This window comes from Myotis myotis, unplaced genomic scaffold (assembly GCF_014108235.1).
Source record: "Myotis myotis isolate mMyoMyo1 unplaced genomic scaffold, mMyoMyo1.p scaffold_m19_p_32, whole genome shotgun sequence".
NCBI classification, from domain to species: Eukaryota; Metazoa; Chordata; class Mammalia; order Chiroptera; family Vespertilionidae; genus Myotis; species Myotis myotis.
This window is the reverse complement of record NW_023416338.1, coordinates 1,934,244-1,961,102: the sequence shown is the minus strand read 5'-3', so window position 1 is coordinate 1,961,102 and position 26,859 is coordinate 1,934,244. Positions and strand designations below refer to the sequence as shown.

Here is a 26,859-nt window from a genome sequence, read left to right as displayed (position 1 = left end):
CCTTCCTCCCTCCCTTCCACTCTTTCTAAAAATCAATGGAAAAACAGCCTTGGATGAGGATTAACAACAACAACAAAGCAAATGGCCCAATGACCCCTCCCATGGAACGGCTCTGGGCTCAGGAGGTACTGGAGGGATTTACTGGGTGTGTCCCTCTTATTAGAGGACTCCCTCCCTGTGTGCCTGGCAAGCTCCAGCCCATCCTACAAAACCCAGCTCCAATGCCCCTCCCTCAGGCAGCCCTCCCTGATTTCTGGGATAGAGCCTAGCTCTGCCATTGGCCCCACCGCCCGCCCTCTCGGAGCTGGGGTGTCTGTGCCCGGCTGCACCAAGGGGTGAGGCTGAGTGGGATGAGGGGTCAGGGAGTGGGGAGCCCTGCTTTGAGGGTGGGAGAGTGGGGGCAGCAGCAGGGAGAGGGAGGCTCAGGGGACCAAGATACTTTTTGCTCAATAGGCATCGCTCATCCTCCCACACCCACACCCACATGTGCCCGGAGGAACCCCAGTATGGGGAAGGGAGCGGGACACGCATCACGCTGTGGCCAGGACTGGGCAGGGGCGAAGGGGCAGGAAGGGCCATCTGACTCTGGCTCAGTGACACTGGACCTTGACCTGGCCCTAGGAGGGATCAGGGTCCTGGGGGTGAAGAGGCGGGAGCAGAAAAGATCGTCCCTTCAAAGGCCAGGCTGAGAGTGAGTGTGTGTCTGTGCGTTGTACATGCGCCTCTGTCTGTGTGCATGTTGCATCCACGTGTGTGCACACGTGTATGTGGCATTTTTGAGGAACTGAATCGCCTGGTTGGGTGTGTTTATTGCCCAGAGTGTGTGGGAGGCCCCCCCCACACTGCGCTCACCCCCATGACCTCCCCACCCACAGCCCTGTTGTCCTCAACCTTCTCAGCTCTCTAGATGCCCCCCAAATCTGACCTCTTCTCTCCATCCCCTCCCCCCACTCCTCCCTCCCTCCTGCCTGGCCCACCCCGTCCCACCCCCACCCCCAGGGGAAGCTGTAAAATCCCAAACCCTCCCCTGTCACCCTGGGCTGGTGGTCTGCCCCTCCCTGCCCCCATCCAGCACCCCACGTGCCATGAGCACCGAGATCACCTGTCACCCCATCCCACTCCCCCCAAGGGTTAGAGGTCAGAGGAGCGGACTGGGCAGGGACTCACTGGCCCGGTCAGGAAACAAGTGCTGGGAAGTCATCCAGAGCTGAGGGCTGGTGCCGGTCACAGGAGCATCGCCTGGGTGTGGGCTGGATGAAGGGCGCGTGCCACACGGGGAATGGGACTGGCAGGGCCTGTCCGGTGCAGTGGACGAAGGGCCTTAGTTAGGTGGGTGCAGGAGGGGAGGCAACAGTCGGGGAGGGGAGATTCCGAAGGTGGAAAGGGCAGGAGCATCGCTGGCCAGTGTGAAGGCGGGAAGCCTCGGTTTCCCTTTTGGGCCGGGGAATCGCGGGGCCGCGCTCACCCAGGCAGGAGCGCGCCCCCACCTCGGGGGAGGAGAGTTAGAGTCTGGCTCTGCCGGGGACTCGGGCTCTGTGGTCCTTTCCTGGGCAGCAGGAGGACCTGGAGACATCCTTGGCTCAAGACGGAGCTGAGAGGGGTTAGTGTGGGAGGAAAACACGGGAGGTGGTGGCCAAGGCCAAGGACAGAAGGCAGAGGCTTAAGAGGTGGGCGTGGCCCCACTTGGGACGCTGGCAGGGAGCTTGGCGGTGGGCATGGGTGCAGTGGGGTTGGTGCACGCATGAGGAACTCTCACTTGCTGCTGTGGGAGCTGAAGTGGTGCCATCACCTCGGAAGACCGTTCAGCAGTGTCTGCTGAAGCGGAACGCAGCTCTCGCTCTCCCTGTCGCCCAGACATCCGCCAGGGGCATGGACCCAGGAGAGATGAAAACAGGCAGCGAGCACGAGACCCGGCACATGGGCTCAGAGCAGCTTCTCCCTAATCCCTCTGGACACAATAAAAATACAAATGCACATCCACCGAACTGGGCAAACGGGTTGCACTGAAGTCACGCCATGGAATAGTATACAGCGAGGAAAAAGGGTGGGGACCGTGGGTGAGTCTTACAGAAACGATGCTGAGCAAAAGCAGTCAGATCCTACCCAGAACCAACTGTGGTTCTGATGATCTGAAGTTCAAGGACAGGGGAAATGAACCAACACTGTGTCCAACAGGACCCTGGCTCTCTCCGGGAGGTGACACAGGGAGCCTCCCTGGGGGGTGGAGGGGGGTGATGTGTCCTCTGAGCATACACAGGGGGGAAATGCACCAGGCCACACACTGCAGATCTGAGTATTTGGCGCATTTTGTGGCGGTTATATCTCAACCCCAAAGTGAATCTGTACAGTCACTAAAACAAACAAACAAACAAAAATGGGTAGCACTTTAACTACGTGAAGTATTTAATGTTAGGATTATCTAGCATTTAAAATGTGCGGGTGATGATGTGAACAGAGTTAGATGCTGCTCAGAGGTGGGGCAAGGAAGGGAGGCTGGGTGGCTGGGGTCTTGGTGGGGAGGGGTCTGTGGTATGAACGTCAGAGTAGAGTGGGTGGATGGGAGGGGCAGGTTGGCAGAGGAAAGGGCTCATCGAAAAGAACATGCCAGAGATTTCCAGGCACAGTATTCACAGTCTGGCCAGGAGCCGCGGCCTTTGAGTCTTATAAAAATCAGTGAAATTCCTCAAAAAAGTTAAACGTGACCCAGCAATTCCCCTCTGGGTATAGACCCAAAAGAATGGAGGCAGGGACTCACACAGGCATTTTTACACTCATGCGCTTAGCAACACTATTCACAACGGCCCAAAGTGGAAACGGCCCAGACGTCTATCAACAAATGATGGGTAAGCAATATATGGTAAAACGAAATATTACTTGGCTATAAAAAGGAATGAAGCACTGACACGCTGTAATGTGGATGGACTTCGAAAACGCTGCTGAGAGAGGCCAGACACACAAAGCCACATGTGGTGTGGTTCCGTTTAGATGAAATGCCCAGAAGAAGCAAGTCCATTGACCCAGGGAGCCGATGGGTGGCTGCCGGGGGACTGGGGTGGGGAGCGACTTCTCATGGGTGCGGGTTTCCTCCCTGAGTGATGAAACATTCTGGAATTAGAATTAAGCGGTGGTTGCACAATGTTGTGGATGCCCTAAATGCCACAGATTGGCTCACTTTAAAAGTCAGCTGTATCTTATGTGAATTTCACTTCATGAAAAAACCAACAGTGAACTGGCAACACCAGGGCCTTTGCATCTTCTAAGAGGATCTTGGCCCCTAGATAAGGCAACTGGTTGACAACAACCTAGAACTTCCTTCTTCAAGAGACTCTTTCCTCTAACAAAATGGCATGCGGACGCCACACATGGTCATAGAACTAGGCCCAGAGAGAGCAAGGAGTCTGAGAAGGTCACACAGCAAGGGGAGCCATTCTGTGGGACTCAGCTTTGGACAGGAGCTCCTGGGGGAGCCTGGGGGTGGGGGGTAGAGGGTGGGGGACGAGCGTGGGGGCAGCCCAGTTCCCTGTCTGTTGACTAGGGAGCTGGGTGACAGGTGCCCTGCCTTCCCTCCCCCACTAGGCCCACAACTTCACCCCAGAGGGCAGCTGGAGGGGATTGGGTGGGCAGCACCAGGCGTGGGGGCCCTGCCTGGTCCTGGTACCCTAAAGACTGCGCCAGCCTGTCTTTGGGCCTCAGTTTCCGTGTGTGTGCAGTGTGGGGGGCTCTGAGATTCTGGAGTTTGGGAGGGACAGCCTGACCCCTCACTGGCCCCGACTTGGTGGGGATCACAGGCACCACCCTAAGACCAGGGTCCCCGGTGCCCCTGCCCACCCTTCATCCGTGGCTGCCCTAGCTTCCTCCACGGGCGGAGAGGGCACCACTGGGTGATCAGGTGTTCCGAGCCCTTCACTCCCCAGGCCTGTCTGGACCATCTCTCCGTGTCCTTGGTTCAGGCTGAGTTTGTCCCCAAACATTGATTTCTGACCCATGGTCACCCCCTGGTGGCCAAAACTGACAGAGCTTCGGGGGCTGATCCCCAGGTCCCGGTCCCAGCGCCGCACTGCCCTGCCCTGCACCCTGTGAACACAGCAGTGACTAACCTAACAGGGGGCCCTGCCCTTGGGGGCTTCTAGGCAGACGGGGTACAGGAAACTGTGAAACAAAGGCAACTGCATGTAGTCCCAAGCGGGAGTGGCCGGGGGAGGCGACATTTGAGTTGAGCTGTGGGTGTCGAGGAGGAGGCAGCCAAGAGAAAGGGGCACCAGGCAGGGGGCCTGCATCTATCTGCAAAGTGTCTGAGGCGAGAAGCTGGGGGCGGCTGGAGCAGAGGGACGGAGGGCGAGGTGGAAGCCAGGGAGGGGCCGGGGCCAGGTTGCAGGGCGAGGAGTGAGGGTTTTACTCTAAGGGCTCTGGGGAGCCATGGTAGGACTCTGAGCAGGGCGGGGACATGATCTGAATTACAATATTAAGAGCAGTCTTACACCATCACAAAATCATTGGTGATTATTGAATAAATGTCCAAGTATGCACACAGACCAGAAATAAAACTTGCCCATGGTCCCCAGATGCGGCCCATTTCTCTCCCACCCCAGAGGGTATAACTGTCTAGAGTTTGGAGTTCGTCTTTTGCTTACATGCTTCTATATTTTATTATATACTACTAGAGGCCTGGTGCACAAAAATTTGTGCACTCAGGGGGGGAGGGGGGTCCCTCAGCCCGGCCTGTGCCCTCTCACAGTCTGGGACCCCTCAGGGGATGACCACCTGCTGGCTTAGGCCCACTCCCCAGGGGATTAGGCCTAAGATGGCAATCAGACATCCCTCTGGCAGCCCGGGAGCCCTCAGGGGATGTCCACTTGCCAGCAGGGAGCAGGCCTAAGCTGCAGTCGGACATCCTTAGCACTGCTGAAGAGGCAGGAGAGGCCCCCACCACCACCACTGTACTGGCAGCCATCAGCCTGACTTGTGGCTGAGCAGAGCTCCTCCCATGTGAGAGCGCCCTGACCACCAAAGGGCAGCTCCTGCATTGAGCGTCTGCCCCCTGGTGGTCAGTGTGTGTCATAGTGACCAGTCATTCCAAGTCCTTCTGCTGTTAGGGTCAGTTTGCATATTACCCTTTTACTATATAGGATAGAGGCCTGGTGCACAGGTGGGGGCTGGCTGGTTTGCCCTGAAGGGTGCCCCGGATCAGGGTGGGGGTCCCGCTTGGGTGCCTGGCCAGCCTGGATGAGGGGCTGATGGCTGTTTGCAGCTGGTCACACCCCCTTCAGGGTGGGGGTCCCCACTGGGGTGCCTGGCCAGTCTGGGTGAGGGGCTGAGGGCCATTTTTAGGCTGGCGGGTGACTGAAGCTCCCAACCTCTCCTTTTTTTCTTCTTTTTTTTAATTCTGGGATTTATTTACCTTCTATGGCTGTCACTGAAACTGAGAGCTGGCTTTAGCTCTGAGGCTCGGCTCCAGCTCTGAGGCCTCAGCTGCTGAAAGCAGGGATCTGGGTTTGTTTGTCTTCTATAATTGAAACTGTTGCAGCTCCAGGTCTGAGGCCTGGCTGGCTGAAAGCAGGTTTCTGGGGTTTGTTTAGCTTCTATAATTGCAACATAGTTGCTTAGAGTGCAGCTCAGAGGCTGGCCGCCGCAGGCGGGGAACCTTGGCTTCCTCCATCACTGGAGCAAGCAAGCCTCCTGTTCGCTTCAGCTGCCTGGCTGCCGGCCGCCATCTTGGTTGGCAGTTAATTTGCATATTTCCCTGATTAGCCAATGGGAAGCGTGTCGGAGATACAGTTAATTACCATGTTTGTGGCCATAACAATATGAAGTATTGTTTTACGTAATTTTATTTTTAAAAATATTTTTATTGATTTCAGAGAGGAAAAGAGGAGAGATAGAAACATCAATGATGAGAATCATTGACCAGCTGCCTCCTGCATGCCTCACACTGGGGATCGAGCCCAGAACCCTGGCATACGCTCTGACCGGAATCGAACCATGACCTCCTGGTTCATAGGTTGACGCTCAACCACTGAGCCATGCTGGCTGGGCTACATGACTTTAAACTTTGTATAAATAATAGGACAACTTCCTCCTGCAATTTGCTCATTTCATTAACCTGGTTTCTATTTTTTTAGCTGTTGGCATTTTTATTTTTAAGCTTTAAACGCTGAGGTATAATACACGTATGTAAAGTGTGTGAAGTGCACGTCTTTGGGGTAGGGCTCACTGCATGTTACCCACTGTGTGCCATCAGCCTGAGCAGCACTTGAACCTTGTGGTCTTGCCAATTTAAAAAAGTGATTATATCAATAAACAGAACTACTAGCAGGATAAACATGTCCTCAAGCTCCACTTGTTCACTAGGACCTGGTTTTGTCAGTTTCGTTTTCCCATCAATCTGATGAGTGTGAAATGGCATCTAATTGTGGTCTTTAATTATGACAAGGTTAGACGTTTTTTCACGTTTACTTGCCATTTGTATTTCATCTTCTCAGGATTGTTTGCTCACACATTTTGCCTATTGGGTTCATTTGTCTATTGGGTTCTTTCCTTTTCTGATTTCTAGAAGTTATCACATAATTTGTATACAGATTATTTGCCCAGTTAGATGTTGCAACGGTCCTGTCTGAACAGCATTTTCTTTTCTACATTTGAGTCCATAAGCCTGTAATCACTTAGGGCATATGTGCATATTATGTGTCTGAAAATCCTTATACGAAGGTCTTGAGGATCTGATCCTACTGCTTACACAGCGCACTCTCACCCACGTTTTATAATTTTCTGGATGTGCACTCATGTAGGGTGGCTCTATGAGTGAGAACTTTGGAGTCACTCCCCTCCAGAGAGTCTGGGTGTGTGTGTGTGTTTCAAAATATATATATATATATATTATTAATTTTAGAGAGGGAGAGAGATGGAAACAACAGTGATGACAAAAAATCATTGATCAGCTGATTCCTGCACACCTCCCCGCACTGGGAATCGAGCCCACAAACTGGACATGTGCCCCGACTGGAATCAAACCATGAACTCCTGGTTCATAGTCCAATGCTCAACCACTGAGCCACACCGGCCGGGCCCGAGACTCTGTTTTATTTATTAAAAATGTTTGTATTGATTTCGGAGAGGGAGAGATAGAAACATCAATGATGAGAGAATCATTGATCGGCTACCTCTTGCACACCCCCTACTGGGGATTGAGCCCACAACCCAGGCATGTGCCCTTGACCAGAATTGAACCTGCGATCTTCCAGTCTGCAGGCTGACACTCTATCCACTGAGCCAAACCAGCCAGGGTGAGAGTTTGTTTTATAATCGTCTTGGCTTGGGTGTCTCCAAGACCATCTGGGTAATGCACATTTCAGCTCTAAACTGGTCCTTACAATACTTCAGCGGAGACTTTTCTCTAACAGCTCTCTAGCCAAGAGAGTCGAGAGGGCTTCCTGTCCCCCAGGGCCAGGCGACAGGCAGTTTTTCTAGTGAGCCCATCTTCTTACTGTTACTATGTAGGAATCTTCCTGGCATTTCACCATCTCCACAGGCCCAAAGTCCCACCCACGACCTGGCCCTTCAATCCAAATTCCTAGGCTCCCCAGAGAACCAGCTCCTGCTATACCTTTGGTGCCTGTTCCTGTTTTAGGCTCGTGCAGATATCCCTTCTTGGCTCAGCGGTGCATTCACTTTGGTTTATGCATTTCCGTGTTAATAGCGGGCTGGCCAGGAACATTGCCCTGAACATCGCTGGGAGCAGAGGGTCTGCTCTGCACTGTGTGGGCCACTCTGTCCCTCTGGGGGGCTAGAGGCTGGGGCTTGGCCTCCAGGAATGGCAGTGAGAATGGAAAATGGAATCAGACGAGGCCCTCTGGCTTGCTGTGGGTATGGGCAGTGAAGGGCAGGCACCATGGTGCTCAGAGTGCTGTGGCCTGAGCCCTGGGCCGGAGCAGTGTTCTTTACTCCAAGTGGGTGGGATGCTACGTTTGCACTCGGGCCGATGTCCAGGAGACCTGCAAGGGGAGCTGGGTGGTATGGCAGGAGAAAGCACAGCCCTTGAAATCGGTGGGGGTGGGGAGAGGCCATCAGTGTTAGAGCAGCAGTGAGCATGAGGGCAGGTGCCTGTGGTGGGAGGACGAGGAACTTGCTGCCCATGCACCTGCCACAGTTCCCTCTGTGGACCAGGCAGCCACAATCCTCTCTATGAACGGGCATTAGTTCTCAAACTCCAGTGCAAATACAAACCACCTGCGGTCTGTTCCTGTCTCCTGGGCCCTCTCCCAGATGCTACCTGGGCAGCTCAGGGTGGACCCACGAATCTGCATGTCTAGTGAGCTCCCAGGGGACACTGATGCTGCTGGGATGAGACGACAGAGAAAGGGCATCAGGCCGAGGAGAGATGGGGGCAAGCTGTTGGCAGTCTGAGGGTTGGGGGTCACAACCACCACCTTGGATGAGAGGAAAGGATTTGCCTGTGTGCCCTCAGGTAGTCCAGGGCAATGGCTCTGCTGCCCACTGACCGCCCAGTCCCTCCTTCACTGGGGGCGGGGCGGAGGCGCCGGGAGCTGGTGACACACGCAAGGCCACACACAGGTTGCCATGAGCCCTGCACCTGCCCCTGGAGACCCGGGCGGCATCTGCACCACAGTGCATTTGAGGGAAGGCAGACACAGGGTTAATTAATGAAATTTAATCTAATTATGACACAAACACAGACGGGAGGGGTGACCAAGCAGACATGATGACCTGTGCCCTGAGCCAGGGCCCTCACTGCACCACCTCCAGGTGGGACAAACACTGATGTGGCTGAGCGACGCCCTGTGTGGCACAGCTGGCCCTGGGAGGCACCTCATCGAAGCCCGTGGGTCCAGGCCAGGAGCCCCAAGGGCCCAAAGTGCTGGGGTTCTGGCCCCAGTGGAGGATGCGCACTGAGGAAGGAGGCCGGGGAGGCTCCTGTCCCCACTAAGTGCTGCCTGAGTGCTTCAGGACGAGGAGCAGGAGCAGACAGCCAGGGTTACGTAAACAGCAACGAGGAAGAAGACAAAACCCCAGAGACACTCATCAAACACAGGCCAACAGAACGGCAAGAAGGCAGAACCGTGCCGCCAGGAGCCGGCGAGTTCCTCATGTTCTCGGTGCCGGGACTCAGCCCTGAGGCTGCGCATGGCCTCTGGGCGAAGACTGCTTCCCTCCCCAGGAAGGGCTCGGCAAAGAGACAGGACATCCGGAAGACGAGCCTCTTCTGGGAGAAGGGGCTTTGGAGACAAGTGTGGAGCCGGCAGAGCAGGTATGTCCGGAGAAGGAGGGGTCTCCCGGCAGAGCCGGAATGGTGGCCGGTGTCGGGGTGTCCTCCTTCCAGCGGACTTGGCAGGCCTTCCAGCACTTCCCCAGGAGCCCCTGCACCAGGGCTGGGGCACTGACCCCTCACTGGGTCCGGAGCTGGTAATCTAGGAGACAGGAGGGAGGTGTCCATGAGTGCCACCCTAGGGGCAGCCACCCTGGAGGCAGCTGCTCGGCCACTAGGGACCCTCTCAGCCGGCACCCCCACTCTCCGCCCCCCCACAGTGGGCTGCACATACCTCCATTCTGAGTAATATAACGGACCCACGGCAAGGCCTGGTAACCGCTCTTCTCAATGATCTTCAGGTAGCGCACCTGGGGCACAGGGAGGGCCCTGAGCGTGTCATGCCGCCCTCTGCTGGTGACCCCTTAACCATCCCCCTGGGCTGGGCGGGGGAGGTTGTGATGAGTGAGTGAACGGAGGTGAGAGGAGAGGTGAAGGGCACTGGTCTGTCTGCAACGCACTGAGGTTGTGCTTCTAGCAGACGCGGCAAAGAGCCCGGATATGTGCTCACAAGAGAGATTCTAGAGCTTCCTGGAGAGGGTCCAGGGTTCTCCTCCCCTCAAAGGTTTCCCATGGAGGTGCCCAGGAAGATGGGCCCCACGGGGACAAGTCTGGACACTAGAGGCTCAAACTCCAGTTCTGGGGACCAAATGCACCCCTGGGCTTGGAGCAGAGCACAGGGCAGGGCCGAGGAGACAAGTACAGGCCTCTTTCTGTGGGGGCCGGGCTGCCCGTGAGTAGCAGAGCTGTGGCAACCTGATGGGAACCCTTTCTAAGCTGCTGTGATGCTGTGTGTCACTTGCAGTCCTCTGGGCCTGAGTGGACTCTGGGTCTCTGTTGTCCCCGTCTGCTCTGGGCCTGGCAGCCCTGGCACGTACCTGGATGCCCGAGGTAGTGAAGTAGGGAATCTCGAACTTGACGCTGATCGGGGGCTTGCCCTCCTTGTCCTCAGCCTCCACACTGGGCAGGCCAAAGTGGGCCCGCATCAGGTACTCCTTGCCGCCCTGGGAAAGCAGACCGGTGGGGATGGTGAGGCTGAGGCCCCGGCCTAGGTGGAGAACACAGGCTGCTGGCCTGGCCACCGGGCCCTCCCAGTGTGGCCAGCGGACACCTGGCACCCCAGCTCCTCGAACACATGTACACTTGTCCTCCAGGACTGCCTCCAGCCCCACTGGGAAGACTGAAGGCCATGATGGGCACGATGGTTGAATTCTAAGGATCAGGAGAAAGTTTCACGGGCTCCCAGGGAGAGAAGACTAATTGCTTCAAGGCAGATGAGACCAACGGGCGTGGAAGGAGGAAGAGAGGAAGAGTGCAGGCGCAGGCTGCCGGGGACGAGAGTTCAGTGAACAGCCCCTGCCCAGTGTCAGGAGGATGCGTGGAGCAGGAGGGGACTGTCAAAGGGAGGAACGCAGACAGGGAGGTGACAAACATTAAGAGGCCGCGGCGGGGGCTGCCTGAGGAGCTGCTCCCCAAGGGTAGTGGCTCCGGCCTCAGGCTGAGCAGTGACACCAGGGGCAGGGCTCGGAGCAGGGCCAGGAATGACTGGACCTGAGTCCTGGCGAGAGGAGCAAGGGGTCTCGGTGAGAGGAGTATGCGCTGTCGAAGCTCCCCGTGCGTCTCAACCAGAGCAGTGGGGAGCAGGGAGGGGCACAGGTCTTGTCACATGTGGGTCACCACCTTGGGTCCCCAGGGCTCTGGCAGCGGGAGCGGCTGCTGACCAGGACGGCTCTGCCCCAGAGGAAGAGCTGTCCTTCCACCTCAGACAGAGCCAGGGCTCCCAGCGCCTGGCTCACGCCTCCCTCCCCGGGATGGAGTGGTCACTCTCGTCATGGCCGTTAGGGCCAGCTTGAGAGCAGGGACTGTGCTCTGCCTGACTCGGTGTCGTGTGCTGATGACTCTGGGACACCGAAAGGAGAATAATGCGGGCTTGGCAACAAAGCAGCAGAAAATAAATAATAAAATCAGCTCCATCAGCCTGTGTGTGAAACAATAACCAGAGCAAAAATCTGAGACGTTCGGGGCAAGAATTTCAGGCCACAGTCCTGGAAGCTGCAGTCCTGTGAGCCACAGGGAAGACATAATACTGATGGGTGTCTACGAGCCAAGCGACAGGACGGCTTCTGCGAAGCAGATGCTGCAGGAAGTGTGAAGGGAAGCAGAGCTTCCAGTGATGCTGTCACAGCACAATGCAGACCTCGTGGGCGCAGAGGTCAAACTCTCCACCCCAACAACAGGCCTTACCGCTTCTCAAGTGCACATGGGGTGGGCTATTTATAAATTCTGACCTTAACTGGCCCACAACAAACACTTCAATAAATTCTAAAAGTATAAACAGTACGAATAACATTCTCTGACCTCAATGTACCAAATGGAAATGGAGAAAATGGGAAACAAAAGGCCCTTCTAGCAGGCAATTAAAAACCAACCAACCGCCCTCGCTGGTTTGGCTCAGTGGATAGAGCATCGGCCTGCAGACTGAAGGGTCCCAGGTTCGATTCCCGTCAAGGGCATGTACCTTGGTTGTGGGCACATCCCCAGTAGGGGGCGTGCAGGAGGCTGCTGATCGATGTTTCTCTCTCATCGATGTTTCTAACTCTCTATCTCTCTCCCTTCCTCTCTCTAAAAAATCAATAAAATATATATTTAAAAAAAATACCCCCAAAAAACAAACAAAAAAACCAACCAACCAAACAAGTAAACAAAAAACCACAGCTCAACAACTCTACTTGATTCACAGAATTTCTGGATAATGATGATATTAAATAAAACAAGTCAGTTATACAGCTAAAGAGGAACAACTGTGTCTCAAATACATCAATGCAAATTTAAAAACAAAATAATCAAATTAAAATACCTAACTCGGAAAATTAGAATTAGAACAAAAAAGACTAAGGAATTAAAATGAAAGACTTATAAGATGGGAAAATACTAAAACAAATAAATTGAAAAGCAAATCTGAAAAAAATAAACCACTAGGTAACCTTATCAAGGGAAAAAGACGACACAAATATACAAAATAAGAAATGTAACTGTCATAAGAGAAGGGGGGGAGAACCACGTTCTATATCTTTGTGTAGACAAATCTGAAAAGCTGGTTAATTTTGTAGAAAAATATAATTTACCCAAACAGACTCCAACAGAAACTCTAAATGGCCCAAATTCCATTCCAAGAGATAAAGTAGCAGACACCCAGACAGTCACACAGCTAAATCCTACCAACTGTCTCAAAACCAATCTCCAGGCTAAACAGTTTTGCAGCATAGAGAAGGGAGATAAAAAATGTGTAAAATGAGTATAACTTTGACACCTGATAGAGATTATACCAAAACCAAAAATCAATCTCAGGTATGAATACCAATGCAAAAATCCTAAATACAATGTTAACCAACAGAATTCAATGGCCTATTAAAAAGAAAAGATACTACGCTCAGGTGGAGCTTACCAGGAGGCACAAATACTGTATCATTCCAGATCCACCCATGAACAGATCTGCACTGAAACGGACACTGACGAGGCAGCTGCTAAATGCGATGCCCACTTGTGCTAAAACCACAGCAACTCAGCCTGGGCTGAGTCTGCAGTCCCAGCTGCATTGAACTTGGAGGAGAAGCCCTGGTGGCTCCATAGAGGGCAAGAGGCCATTCTCTCCACCACCACTTAAGGGCCCCGGAGACAGAAGCAATGAGATGCCAGAAGCCATCGGATGGAAAAGAATAGGAGAGAAGAGAGAAAAACTGCATCTAGGTGCGAAAGACCTGAAAGGAGATCTGAAAACCCATGAGAATCAAAAGAAAAGCTACCGTGCCCTGGCTGGTTTGGCTCAGTAGATAGAGCGTCAACCTGAGGACTGAAGGGTCCTGGGTTCAATTCCAGCCAAGGGCACATGCCCGGGTTGTGGGCCCCATCACCAGTAGGGGGTGTGCAGGAGGCAGCCAATCAATGATTCTCTCTCCTCATTGATGTTTCTATCTCTCTCTCCCTCTGCCTGAAATTAATAAAAATATTTATTTTTTTTTAAAAAAAGCTACCACAAATCAAAATCCAGTAAGGTCCCAGGACATAAAATTGCCATGCAAATATTAGTGACCTATTAAAGACAGAATGGAAGAGAAGACCCCATTTACCAAAACATTGGCTTAAAAATCATCTTAATGAGCCCGGGCTGGTGTGGCTCAGTTGGTTGAGCAATGGTCATCTTATGCGCCAAAAGGTCGCAGGTTCAATTCCCGGTCAGAGTGTACGCAGGAAGCAGCCAATCAATGTCTCTCTCCCTCCCTCCCTCCCTCCCTCCCTCCCTCCCTCTCTCTCTTAAAAAAAAAAAAAAATCAATAAAAACATATTTTAAAAAATCATCTTAGTAAGAAATGAGCAAAACTGTCGGTGAGTCCCAGAGCTCGAAGACTGTGGAGTGTCCTATGGCTTTTTCCTGGCTCCAGACACAGACATAGTCACTCTGAGAGAACTCGTGGAGTTGTTCACAGTTCATCTGTGCACCTTTCTGCAAGTTATACTTCGATAAAAGTACTTTCTAACAACGAGGAGGCACGCAGGCAAATGCTAACACATGACTAAAAGACACAACGGTGCCCGCGGGGCAAAGCTATTGGAAAGGACAACACAGCCTCACAAAGGTGTTCACTATTCCCACTTCACTTAGCATTCAGTACACACAGATTCCAAAATCTACAAGGAAAACAAAACCAGTAGGAGTTGCCGGGAAACAGACAATCAATAGGCGTGGGGGTGTATGGTGGGTGTGGGGCTGGCCCCCCAGATGGGAACACAGAATACAGCCCCAAGTTAAAATGTGGCCTCCGTGCAGGAGGGTGTTCAGAAGGAGACCTAATGCTGCCTGAAAATCTGACTTGTGATCAACATGGTGTTTCAAACCACTGCGCAATGGACTTTTAGTAAATGCTGGACAGCCATATGGAAACGATAAAACTGTCCCTCCTCCATTGACCAGACCTTGCCCGGAAAGATGCCACTGGACAGGCTCCAGAAGCAAATGAGTGGACTCCTCCTTTCATCCTGTGTAAGCGAGAAATGGCACAGAGGAGCATGTCTGCTCTCAGGTTGGCACATGTCTGAAAGCTCCACGGCAGCTCTGCTGATGGCACTTGGGAGCGGGTGCTGATGGGATGTGAACAGCACGCAGGGAAGTGGAAAAGGCCCAACAAAATCTTAGACCTATGTCCCCTTTGAGCCAGCAATTTCATTTCTGGCACCAACGCTGAAGCTAAACCGACAAATAAACAAAATGACATAAGCCCAAGGTCAAGCCTCAGAGCAGTCTCCCTAAAGCCAAAGGCTGAAACAGCTAAACGCCCTTCAGTGAGGAGGGGGAGGCGTCTAAATAAAGACAGAATAAACGCCACACAGTGGAATACTATGCAGCTAAAAAAAAAGAACAAGGAGGGTCTGCTTCTATAACCATTTCTCCTAAATGGTTAGGGGGAAGCAGGTAAGAGAGGAGGAGAAATAGGAATATACCCATTTATATCTGTTTCTCTGTACCAAACGACACTTCAGAAGGTTAAATGCTTTCCCATAATGGGAAGAGAGATTTAGGGGAAAGGCATGAAAATGGGAATTCTGCACCTTTCTTCTCTCCCTTTTCATTTTTAAAAAAATAGTTTTGACTTTTTAACCACATGAAGATTTTACACATTTAAAAAACTGAATTTAAAAAGCAAACCCTCATCTGACTGGTTCAATGGTTGAGCCAGGAACCAATAGGTTGCCGGTTTGATTCCTGGTCAGGGCACATGCCCAGGTTGTGGGCTCAAATCCCAGTGGGAAGCGTGTAGGAGGCAGCCGATCATGATGATCCTCTCTCATCTATGTTTCTCTCCCTCTCTAACCTTCTCCCTTCCTCTTTCTCTAAAAATCATTAAAAAGATATTTTAAAAAAATAAAAATAAAAAAGCCAACCCTGAATCAAACTGTATATTGAATTGGTGATATGGAGAAATATAAGACAGGGGAAGGATACATATACATATACTAGTACATATTTAAGATTGTTTTTTGCAGTTCTTTTTGTCCCTGGGGCACGCCACTTGGAGTAATCCGTCTCTGTGTGGTTTTCTCAACTTGATACACTGATAAGTTCATTTGGCTTTTGATTTTTAGGAATCACCTTTTATTTTTTTTCCATTCTTTCATTTAATTTTGTTTTATACTAATGAAAAACACTTTAATGGTTTCAACATCAAGTGAAAATTTCAAAGATTAGATTAAAACAAACCACAGCCTACCAAACAAGGTACAGTCCACGATGATTGGCATCTAGCCCTTAGCCATGTCCTCTGCCTCCCCTAGAGCGAACCATGCGATTTATCTTCTGATTTATTCTCCCATTGTGTTTTTTAACATAAATGCTAAACAGTGGAAACAGTCGACCATCTAGGATGGTATGACTCCCTCCACGGAATATTCTATTGCTGACAAACTGACCACCAAGAAGACAGTCAATGACCTGGAAATGCTTCCGATACAAGGCTGAGAGAACAAAGGACAAAGAACACCAGATTGTCTCTGCTCTACAACGCCAAACAAAAACACACAGCAAGATAAGAATGAAACACACCAAAAACCTAACAGCAATTGCATTATGGTGGCAGGATTACAGTCTTTTTTCTCCTTTCCCTCTATTTTCTGTAACGTAATTATATCACAGATTTGAGGAAAACTGCGAACATAAAAAAACTCAAGGCACTAGCATGACTGCATGCCCAACTTCTTTAACTCAGCTGGGACTGTCCTCAAGCCCCACCGAGGTTCAGACAGAGAACGTGGGAAAGCAGTGACTGGCAGGAGCACACACCCGCCTACCAGGCTCTCCAGGCGCTATCCCCGCAAACCCAGACTCTAGCGCTCAAAATCCTGAACACAAGCCAGGCAGCCGCGCCAGCAGGCAGAGCTGGCACAGGCCACAAAGTGCTGCCTGTTCCTGGAGCTGGATTCCCGATACCCGTGCTGCTCTGGCCTCAAGGCAGTCTGGTCCCACCAGTGTCAGAGGGAGGGAGGGAGGGAGGGAAGGGGTGGGGAGGGAGGAGGGAGGGGGGAGGGGGCACTTTACTGATGCTGGAGAGGAAGGTGGTGAGGGGCCCACAGGCTGAGCCAGCCTCTGCTTTCCCGGAGGCTCCAGTTTCCCCTCCTTGCCCGGCCAGCTCCTCAGCTCTCCCCTCCCTCCTGACCCTCCCAGAAGCTCCAGGTGGGGATCCTACCCTGTGGCCTGTCTCAAGGTTTGGGGGGATCCCACAGCTGCCGGGCCACAGCACTAGGTGGGGCACAGGGAGCACGTGGAATGTGGGTGAAGTCTGGAGGGGGCACCCTGCTGAGAACAGTGCTTACTGGGAAGGACTTGATGGACCACACGATCTCGCTGTTTTCAGGGACCCACTTGACGCTCCCCACCGTTGTCTTGAACTTGGGCGAGTCGGCATCATTGGGCACAGGGATGTGGATCTCCACGTTGTTGGCTGTTGACCGCCGCTTGAACTGGCTCTTGGCCTAAAGAAGAGGCCCACATGGTCAAGGCTGTAAAAGGTGAAAGGGAGACAGCCCAGCCCCCACCCACCTGGATCCCACAGGGCCATGTGCCCCTTGGCCTGGTCTGTGGGACCCTCCACCAAGCTGACCCCCGCCCATTCTTAGGCACTACTCATACCCTCTCTTACCCCAAGAGTCCCCCTATGCTTGATTTTGAAAGTTCAGTTTCTGCCTTCCTGTTCCATTGGCCGTCCGGGCTCCCCATTCCCCCCTCTGGCCCAGCCCTGGCCTCCTGGGACCAGGTCTGTGTCCGCACAGCTGGCCGGGGCTAGACAGATTCACTGAGAAGCAGGAGTGCTCCGTCTGGCAGGCAGTAGCCTTCCTGGTTGCCTGACATGTGGCCACTGACATGATGGCCATGCCCAGCACCTGGGCAGTGTGTCTCCTCTCTGTGCCCCCGGCCCACTCCCGAACCTGAGCTCACAGTGAGGCAGCAAGGATGACAGCCACAGGCCTCATTCCCCAGGATGGGAGTCACTGAGCCCCACGGCTGCCCCCGCCTTGTGTCAGAACTTTGTGCCAAGGGCCCTGGACAGGCCAGAGACACGGAAGCACCCTCACCAGGAAGGGCTGTCCCAGCCGCCAGGCTGACTGTCCACAGGACCAACACCCACCTTGATCATGTACTCGATGCGGCTGTGGGAATGCTTCTCAATCACTGACTCAATCCATATCAAGGGCTTGACCTGTCGGGAGAGTGACTATCTCATAAAGCCCGTTTCACAGAGGGGAGGCCGGGCCCAGGGCAAGGGATCGCTCACCCAGGTGTGAGCTCGACACACACTGCTGGGCTCGAGGAGGAGTCCCAGCTACACGGGGTAAGCCCAGAACACAGAGACCCCGGTCGCAGGGAGATGCCGAGGCCTCTGCGACAACGCAGGGACCATCACTGCTGGGCTCCCAGGAGGAGCAGTGATGCCAAAGCAGCCTGGCCGCTCCCACAGTTTGGTCTTCAAACACAGGGTCCCCGTGCCCGCACTGAGCGTCACCTCATGGACAGGGACTGTCCCAACCACAGGAAGGAGACAGGACCCGCCCCCAACACACCCCCACCATGGAGCCCCCGCGCTGCTGCCCAGTGCTGAGAGCCGGCTCCGGGGAGAGGAGCCTGGCACACTCACGTGGGTGTTGAGACGGTAGGACATGAGCTCGAACTCGCCGTCGGGCGGGATGAAGGAGATGGTGCGGTCATTCTCGAAGCGGGAGAGCCGCACGCACTGGTGGAACTTCACGTCCTCCAGCTCCACTGACTTGCTTTTGCCGCCTAAGGGGAGGGGAGCGTAAGGACCCGAGGCCTCCGGGCCACTCTCAGCAACGCTCCCGCTGCCTGGGGCCCACCCCTGGCAGAGCAGAGCTGCCCCAAATCTGTGAGAGCATCTTGGGCCACGAACACCAAAGGGACCTGGTTCTGAGACCACCCTCTCCACCCCACCCCTATCCCTCCTCACCCACATGGAGGCTCCCCTTCATGTCCAGACACTGGACTCATGCTGAGGGCAGGGCTGGTTGGCCTGGTTCACACCAATCACCAGGTAGGGTGGCTGCTTGGGACGTTTGTTGAATGACTAACAAACCCAGCTGCTGTGTTTGTGGTGATGGCTCGGGGCTTCTGCGGGCTCTGGCCCCACTGACCCATGGGTTCTGGAGTCCTGCCTTGGTTTCCCACCCCACAGAGACCTGTGTGGGTCAAATCCAGCCCCGGAGAGGAGCTGCCCTGATTGGCGAATGCCTGAGAGGCCCCAACTACTGCTGCTGCGGATGTAACTGACCAGGCGGGACACTGCTCCCGCTGCTGGGCCTGTGGCAGGCCGGGAGGTGGGTGATCCAGTGTGCAAACACAAAGCCCCAACAATCTGGACCCCTGAGGCTGCTCTGGCCCTGCCCCACCACAGGAGTTCTACTTCTAGGCCAGGTCCCTCCTATTAATTTATTACGAATTAATTGTAGGCTATCATTTCTAGGTATTTATTCATTAATTTTCATAGTCTTGTAAACGATGTGAAAATATTTCCGGGTGCTTGGGATCAATGTGTTCCTTCACCCGGTGACCTTCCCTCAGCTCTAACTTGAGCCCAGGATCCAGCTCCGGGTGAGCCTGCGCTGTGCACAGCCCGTGGCCCTGGTACTCACGGCCCGTGTTGTCGAAGAGGACCTTGTCGTTGAGGCCCAGGCGCAGCTCGGGCATGCCTGAGAGGAAGACCCGCATCTTGATGGAACCCACGATCTCGCTGCGCAGGACGTTGCCGTTGGCACTGACCTGTGGGAAAGGGTGGGTGTGAGGGGAGGTCCCAGCTCGCCAGCTCTGTCCCCCCCAATGCTGCAAGACTCTCCGGCCACCTCCACTCTAGATGCCCTTCTCACTGTCTCCTGAGCTGGGGGAGCCTCATCCGTCCCATCCAGCCTTCGTGCCAGGGTCAGTGAGGCAGACACTTGTGGGCCTTACCCTCGAGGCCTTGGGCCACATGAGCTCCTCCCTCACGGACAAGCCTGGTGGCCTGGGCCTGGCACACTGTCTCAGGCTCTCCCATGCACCATGCCCTCTCAGGAGCCCCGACGCCCCAGGGAGGCCACCAGGCTCACATCCCTGAGGGCTCGTTAAAGGAGGAGCATCCTAAGCCTTGAACCCTCCCTGCTCCCCCAGGCTGCCCCGAAGTCTGATAACCATGGATCCAAAATAACAGAGGGAATCGGTGTTCACACGGACCGAAAAGTGCCCCTGCAGCAGGCCCCCTCTTGCACCCCTCAACAGTCTGTGGGGCTGGGCTATGGCATGAGCAACCCTATAACTCATATGCCAACAGGGAGTTATCTGAGAGTGCGACGAGGCTACTGGAGCTACCCTCCTTCATCCATCTATCTATCTATCTATCTATCTATCTATCTACCTACCTATCATCTATCTATCTATCTATTATCTATCTATCTATCTATCTATCTATCTATCTATCTAGAGTAGAGGGAGGGAGGGGAAGAGAGAGAAACATCGATTTGAGAGACACACAGCAATTGGTTGCCTCCCACATCGATTGGTTGCCTCCCGCACACACCTAGACCGGAGCCGGGATTGAACCTACAACCCACGTACGTGCCCTTGACTGGGAATTGAACCTGCGACCCTTCGGTGTGCAGGGTGATGCTCTAACCATTGAGCAACCAAGCAGGGCTGGAGCTACTCTCCCTGAGTCCGTTTTAGAGAAAAGGACACTGAGACAAAGCGGGGGGGAGTCATGTACCAAAGGAACAGAGTAGCTGGCAGGTGCTGGGGCCACAGCCCTGACCACCACCCCAGTGTCCCTCTGCACAAGGCCACATGCACACCAACAGCGTGTCTGGGGCCACCGGGGCCTCTCCTCAGAGGCGCCAGCCACACTCACATGGCGGAGGCCTGAGCTGCCTATCTGCAGAGAAGCAGGAAATTCTGTCCGGCCTTTAACGAGGGTCCCAACAGCACCACATGCTCACATGAAAGCCTTTGCCTCTGACGGGAGCAGAGACATGAGGTGCCGAGTGGCTGACAACCCTGAGAAAGGCACCAAACAGGACAGAAGGCCCAACAGATTCTCGCTCCATCACCCCCATCACTCGCTATACTCTGGCCACACTGCCTCTCCTGTCCTCGCCCCAGCAGGCAGCTCCCTGACCTCACAGGGCACAGCAGCTGCCGCTTCCCCTGCCTCTCACCAGCCTGTCTGCCTGTCTCATCCCCTCTCTAGGGAGGGGCTATGCCAAGCTGCTCGCTGCAGGGTCAGCAGGGAGACTGCGCCTGAGGACAGGAGGCACTCAGCAAGTGCGGTAGATGTGGGTCCTCTCTTTCCAGGCTGGCTGGGTGCTACTCCCACCTGCCTCAATCCATGGCCCTCCGTGCTGCCCATGACTGTGACTGCCCCTAGGTCCCCTACTCTGGGGGGCTGTTTCCTCCTTGGCCTTCTGTAACTAAACACAGGAAGTTGTGAATGCTGGGAAGGAGGGCCAGGAAGTGGAGACAAAAAGCCACAAAGCCAGAGGCTAATCTTGGCCCTCTGGGCAGCAATCACGACAAATTGCCCTTTCCAGCTGAGGTGTGACAGGTGGCCCAAAGCCAGTGCCTTCTCCAGGTGGGCACAGAGATGTTTGCTAAGGGATCAGCTGCTAAGTACTCCACTCCACCCAGATTTCCGGAATCTGGAGGCCAATGTTGACTCGGCTGCCAGCTCTGCAAACACACTTAGGAATAAGGCATTCTCACGTGCCTAGGTGTCCATACCTGCCTCCGTGCATGGGGAGGAGCAGGGCTCTTTAGGCACAGCCCCCCAAACATACCCCCGAACCCTCTGAACTCTCCAGGTTTTCCCAAGCAGATGGTTATAAAGTGCTCTAGGGATTTGCTTTTCCTCCCAAGAACCAGATGGACCATGTTTTGGTTTCAACAAAATGTCAGACCAAGGTCTTCAGGCAGGAGGAAACATAGTTATTAGCAAGGCTACCATCTTGCCCCTTGGCTTAAAAAGAAAGAAGGCAGCCTGGCTGGTGTGGCTCAGTGGCTGAGCATCGACCTATGAACCAGGAGGTCATGGTTGGATTCTTGGTCAGGGCACATGTCCAGGCTGTGGACTCAATCCCCAGTACGAGGCAGCAGCTCAATGATTCTCTCTCATCACTGATGTTTTTCTCTCTTTCCCTCTCCCTTCCTCTCTGAAATCAATAAAAAAAAAATTTTTTTTTAAAGAGAGAAGGAAGGCAAGTACAGTCATATTAAGTCCACTAGGAGCACCTCTTTGGGAAGTTCTCTCAAGAATGCCACGTCTGGGAACTCAACCTCCAGAAATCACGCCCAGGTAAGGGAGATGTCCAACATGCATGTCTGAGGATGCATGAGCACGCTCATTTCTCCACCATCTGTCATAATCAGAATGGGCAAACCCGAGTAAGCCACATGACGGGACTGGCCCAGTCATCATGGACCACCCAAACAGTAGAGGCGGGACAGTTCCCAATGAGGAGATAGGCAGCGTGCAGGTGAGGTGGGGTTGGCTTGCATTCTTTCTCTGCCACCAAATTCAACTATAAAACCTGGGCATGAGGCACTGGCAACGATGCGGGGAGACTGAAAAGTTCAGCAGGAGGACCCAGGGGGAGCCAAGGAGCAGTGCACCCTCCCCCGTGTGAAAGTGCGAGGAACCTGGAAGTAGAAGTGAGCATCACGGAGGTGCAGACTGAGCTCTCAGAAACCTCTAGCTTTGCCTCCAAGGGAATTTCCTGCCACTCAGTGGGAGTACAGAAATCCCTCATTTCCCCACTTCACTGCTCTCTCATGCCCCAGGCCCCAGGCAATGCAATGTAGCTGCTATTCCAAGAGGTGGGGCAAGCCCAGGATTCAGGCTCAAGTGCAGACAAGTGTGACAGTTTGGGGATCGAGAGCCCCAAAACCAAAAAGGGAAGCCCCAGGCTGCTAGAAAGTACCAGGCAGATAGCAGAGAGTGAGGAGTTCAGGAAAGCAACCCCATGGAGTTGTTCATGTCTTTAGAAATGGGCATGCATGTCAAAGACTTTGAGAACCAAAGTGCCCTGACTGACCACTGGGCAATGCATTCTTGGGAGAGACTCAAATTGCAAATGGCATGTAGGCTTTGAAAACAGAACTGACATTCATGCCCCACAGAGTGGGGGTTGAAACCATGGCCTACAATGAACCAGGTCTACTGTTGGCTAACACAAAAATATCAATATTTTCCATATATTTTAAACAAGAACTAGAAATATACTATATAATAAAAGGCTAATATGCAAATTGACCAAACATCAGAACGACCAGTCGCTATGATGTGCACTGACCACCAGGTGGTCAGTGTGCTCCCACAGGGGAAGTGCCACTCAGCTAGAAGCTGGGCTCACAGCTGGCGAGCACAGTGGCGGTGGCGGGAGCCACTCCCACCTCCATGGCAGTGCTAAGGATGTCCAACTGCGAGAGGGCGCAGGCCGGCTGAGGGACCCCCCTCCTCTCCCCTCAAGTGCACAAATTTCGTGCACCGGGCCTCTATTATAATATAATGTCCAAAAATTTCAGAATATAATCTAAAATTATTCAGCATACAAAAAACCATGAAAATTTCAGCTCAAATGGAAAATATAACCAACAGATGCCGACACTGGTACAGATATTGAGATTATCTGACACTTTAAACAGCTATTGCAAACACTCTTGCAACAAATGTTAAAACAGACAATCTCAGCAAAGAAACATGATAGGAAGAAGAACCAAATGGAAATTTTACAACTAAGAAATACAATAACTGAAACTAAAAACTTGCTGGATAGGCTCAATAGCAGAATGGTGATAACACAGTAAAGGGTCAGTGAACTTGAAGACAGATCAATGGAAATTATCCGATCTAAACTAACAGAAAAAATGATGGAATAAAATGAACAGAACCTCGGGGAACCATGGAACAATAACAGAAGGTCTAATATTCATGTCAGAATGTGAAATGATGAGAACAAAGTGAGAAGATAGATCATATTCTGGGCCATTAAATCAAACCTTAACTTTAAGGACTTGATATTATACAAAGTATATTGTCAAACAATGATAAAATTAAAAATCAATGACAAGATAAAAGAAAAAATCTGCAAACATTTAGAAATGAACCAAAACGTTTTTGTTAAATAATCTAAGTCAAATTTGAAAATATTTTGAAAATTTGAATCTGAAAATCCCCAATTGTAGAATGCAGCTAAAGCAGTGCTTAGTGAGTAATATATAGCATTAAATGTTTATATTAGAAAAGGAAGGTTTCAAATCAATATCTTCAGTTTCTACCTTAAGAAACTGGAAAAGGAAGAGCAAAATCAACCCAAATCATGGAGAAAGAAATACTACAGATAATAGCAGAAATCAATGAAACTGAAAACAAAAATAATAAAGAAAACAATCAATGTTGATTCTTTGTAAACATTAATAAAATATATGAAACTTTCACAAGACTGACAAAGAAAAAAGATAACATAAATTACCAATATCAGGAACAAAAGAAGGGATAGAGTAGAGACCCTGCAGACTTAAAAAGATAATAAGGGAATACTGCTATAAACAACCCTATGCATATAAACTCAATGACTTAGATGAAATGGACCAACTTAAAAGAATTGAAATTTGTAATTAAAAATATGCTAAAAGAAGAAATCTGCAGGCTCAGTTTCAATGGTGAATTCTACCAAATAAAAGCAAAACTATACAATTTATAATAGCTTCAAAACACTGAAATACCTAAATAACAAAACATGTACATGGTAAAAACTACAAAATGCTGATGAAAGAAATCAAAGATGTCCTAAATACACAAGAGTGGCGGTAGGCAAAGTAGGTTTACAGTTGTAAGTATAGCAAATAATACAATAATTAATAATACAAGAATAAACTCTGTTTCACAGACTCACAACTGTAAGCCTACTTTTGCCCCACCTTGTATACAGAGAAACAATACTATTTCATGGATTGTGAGACTTAATATGCTAAATATACCAATCCTTGCCTGGCCAGTGTGGCTCAGTGGTTGAACATCAACCCATGAACCAGTTCAATTCTGGTGAGGGGCACATGCCTGAGTTGTGGGCTCAAACTCCAGTAGGGGGCGTGCAAGAGGCAGCTAATTAATGTTTCTCTTTCATCAATGTTTCCATCTCTCTATCCCTCTCCCTTCCTCTCTAAAGATATCAAAAACATAGTTTTTAAAAAAAGATATCAGCCCTAGCCGGTTTGGCTCAGTAGATAGAGTGTCAGCCTGCGGACTGAAGGGTCCTGGGTTGCATGCTCGATCCCCAGTATGGGGCATGCAAGAGGCAGCCAATCAATGATTCTCTCTCATCATTGATGTTTTTCTCTCTCCCTCTCCCTTCCTCTCTGAAATCAATAATAAAATACATATATATATATTTAAAAAGATATCAATTCTTCCCCAAACTAAATAGTTATTTAACACCATACCAATCAAAATCCCAGAATTTTTTGTAGGTACAGACAAGTTGATCCTAGAATTCTATACAAAGGAACTGAATAGTTAAAAACAATTAAAAAAAACCAAAACAGGGATGTTGGGAGAATCACATTATCTAATTTTCAAACCTATTATAAAGTTACAGTTATCAAGACAGTGTGGTATTGGCAAAGGAATAGATAAATATACAGACCAATGGAACAGAATAGATAGTCCAGAAATAGTCTTGCATTAATATGACCAATTGCTTTTTGACAAAAATGCAAAAGTAATTCAATAGAGAAAGGATAGTCTTTTCAAAAATTATTAAAACTACAAAAAACTATGCTATATGCAAAAAGAATCAATATAAACCTCATAACTTATGTGAAATTTAACTCAAAATTGATCACAGATTTAAATGTAAAACTATAAAGAAGAAAATTTAGAATCAATTTTTAAAACTCAAAAAAGTTCAATTTTTTGAACTTTCTAAAAATTAAAAACTTTTGCTCTGTGAAAGATACTGCCAAGAGAATGAAAAGACAAGTGACAGACTTGGAGAAAATATTTGTAAATCACATATTGACAAAAGAATCATATCCAGAATATATAAAGAACTTTCAAAACTCAATAATCAGAAAACAAACAACCCAGTTTAAAAATGCTCAAAAGACACGAAGAGACACTTCTCCAAAGACGCTATACGGATGACAAAGAAGCAATAAAAAGATGTTCAACATCATTAGCCATTCGGGAAATGCAAGTTAAAGCCATGAGGAGATACCACTACATACATAGTAGGACGACACAAACAAAATACTAATCAAGGATGTGAAGCAACTAGAACTCTCTTGTGCTACTGGTAGGGATGCAAAATGGTGTGGCTACTTCTGGAAAACAGTTTGGCAGTTTCTTATAAAATTAAACTTATTAAAATGCACTTACCATATGACCCAGCAACCCCACTCCTTGGTATTTGCCCTAGAGAAATGAAAACTGCCCACATCTAAGCCTGTACACGAAATGTTTATAGCAACGCTTTTCACAAGTGCCAAACACTGGGAACAGCACAATGTCCTTCAGTGGGTGAATGGATAAACATACTGTGGTTCAGAATATAAAATAAACAAACATAAGAAGAAACAAACTTTTGATAAACACAGCAACATGGATGACTCTCAAGGCAATATGGTGAGTGAACGAAGGCAGGCTCAATAGGTCACACACTGTAGGATTCCATTCATGGGACAATCTCAGAAAGACAAACCTACAGGGATGGAGACCAGACCAGTGGTTGCCTGGGGTTGGAGACAGGGAGGAGGGTGCAACTACCAAGGGGCAGCAAGGGGGAGGTTTTGGAGGTGATGGAACTGTCTGGTATCCTGATAATGAGAGTGCGCGCACAAACATGTACACATTCTAGAATTCATAGGTCAATTTTACCTAATGGTATTTAAAAAATAAAGTTAAAGAAAAAAACAAAGGTTACAAAACAGTAAAACAAAAACAACACCCCTCCCACCAAAATAAAACAAGTTGCAGAAAAACCACACCTTATGCTGTTTTATAGAAAAACAACATATGTTTATACAGTGAGGCGGGCTTTCTGATTATGGAGCCCTTCACTTTCTAATTTTATATATTCTTCTTTTTAAAAACAATGTCAATGTCTTGATTCTAAGTAAAAACAAAAGCTCATGAAGATAAAACAAGCTCACGTTGCAATGAGTAGCCCCAACTGAATCCTGCTGATCTATCACACAGAACCTAAATATTGCTCAGGGTTTCACTAATTTTAAAAGTCTAGTTGCTTTTACAACCATCATTGAGAAGACAAGATTTTTAAAAAATAAAGAAAAGAAGCCTACCAAGAGGTTGACAGATTCGATGACGTCCAAGAACACCTCGTTCTTCCGGTACTTGATGCCCTCAGACCGCCAGGACACTGCGTTGGTGACAGTGGCTGGGGGCCTCGGGGCCCCCGTTTCCAGCTTGTGGCCTTCCTGAGTAATGTACCTGTGAGACCAC

The 26,859-nt window shown here is 50.8% G+C and overlaps 1 protein-coding gene across 1 annotated transcript in view; it reads right to left on the bottom strand.

Annotated features, from left to right (window-relative positions):
- Positions 1–9,249: 9,249 nt before the first annotated feature.
- AP1M1 (adaptor related protein complex 1 subunit mu 1) overlaps positions 9,250–26,859 on the bottom strand; it is a 29,331-nt gene continuing 11,721 nt past the window's right edge. The window contains exons 5-12 of the mRNA XM_036302618.1: positions 26,700–26,847; positions 19,010–19,136; positions 18,001–18,143; positions 17,494–17,565; positions 16,682–16,840; positions 10,198–10,323; positions 9,555–9,630; positions 9,250–9,422 (exon numbers count right to left, since the gene is read on the bottom strand). Coding sequence (XP_036158511.1) covers positions 9,400–9,422; positions 9,555–9,630; positions 10,198–10,323; positions 16,682–16,840; positions 17,494–17,565; positions 18,001–18,143; positions 19,010–19,136; positions 26,700–26,847 — 874 coding nt within the window. The 3' untranslated portion in view covers positions 9,250–9,399. The remainder of the gene's footprint in view (positions 9,423–9,554; positions 9,631–10,197; positions 10,324–16,681; positions 16,841–17,493; positions 17,566–18,000; positions 18,144–19,009; positions 19,137–26,699; positions 26,848–26,859) is intronic.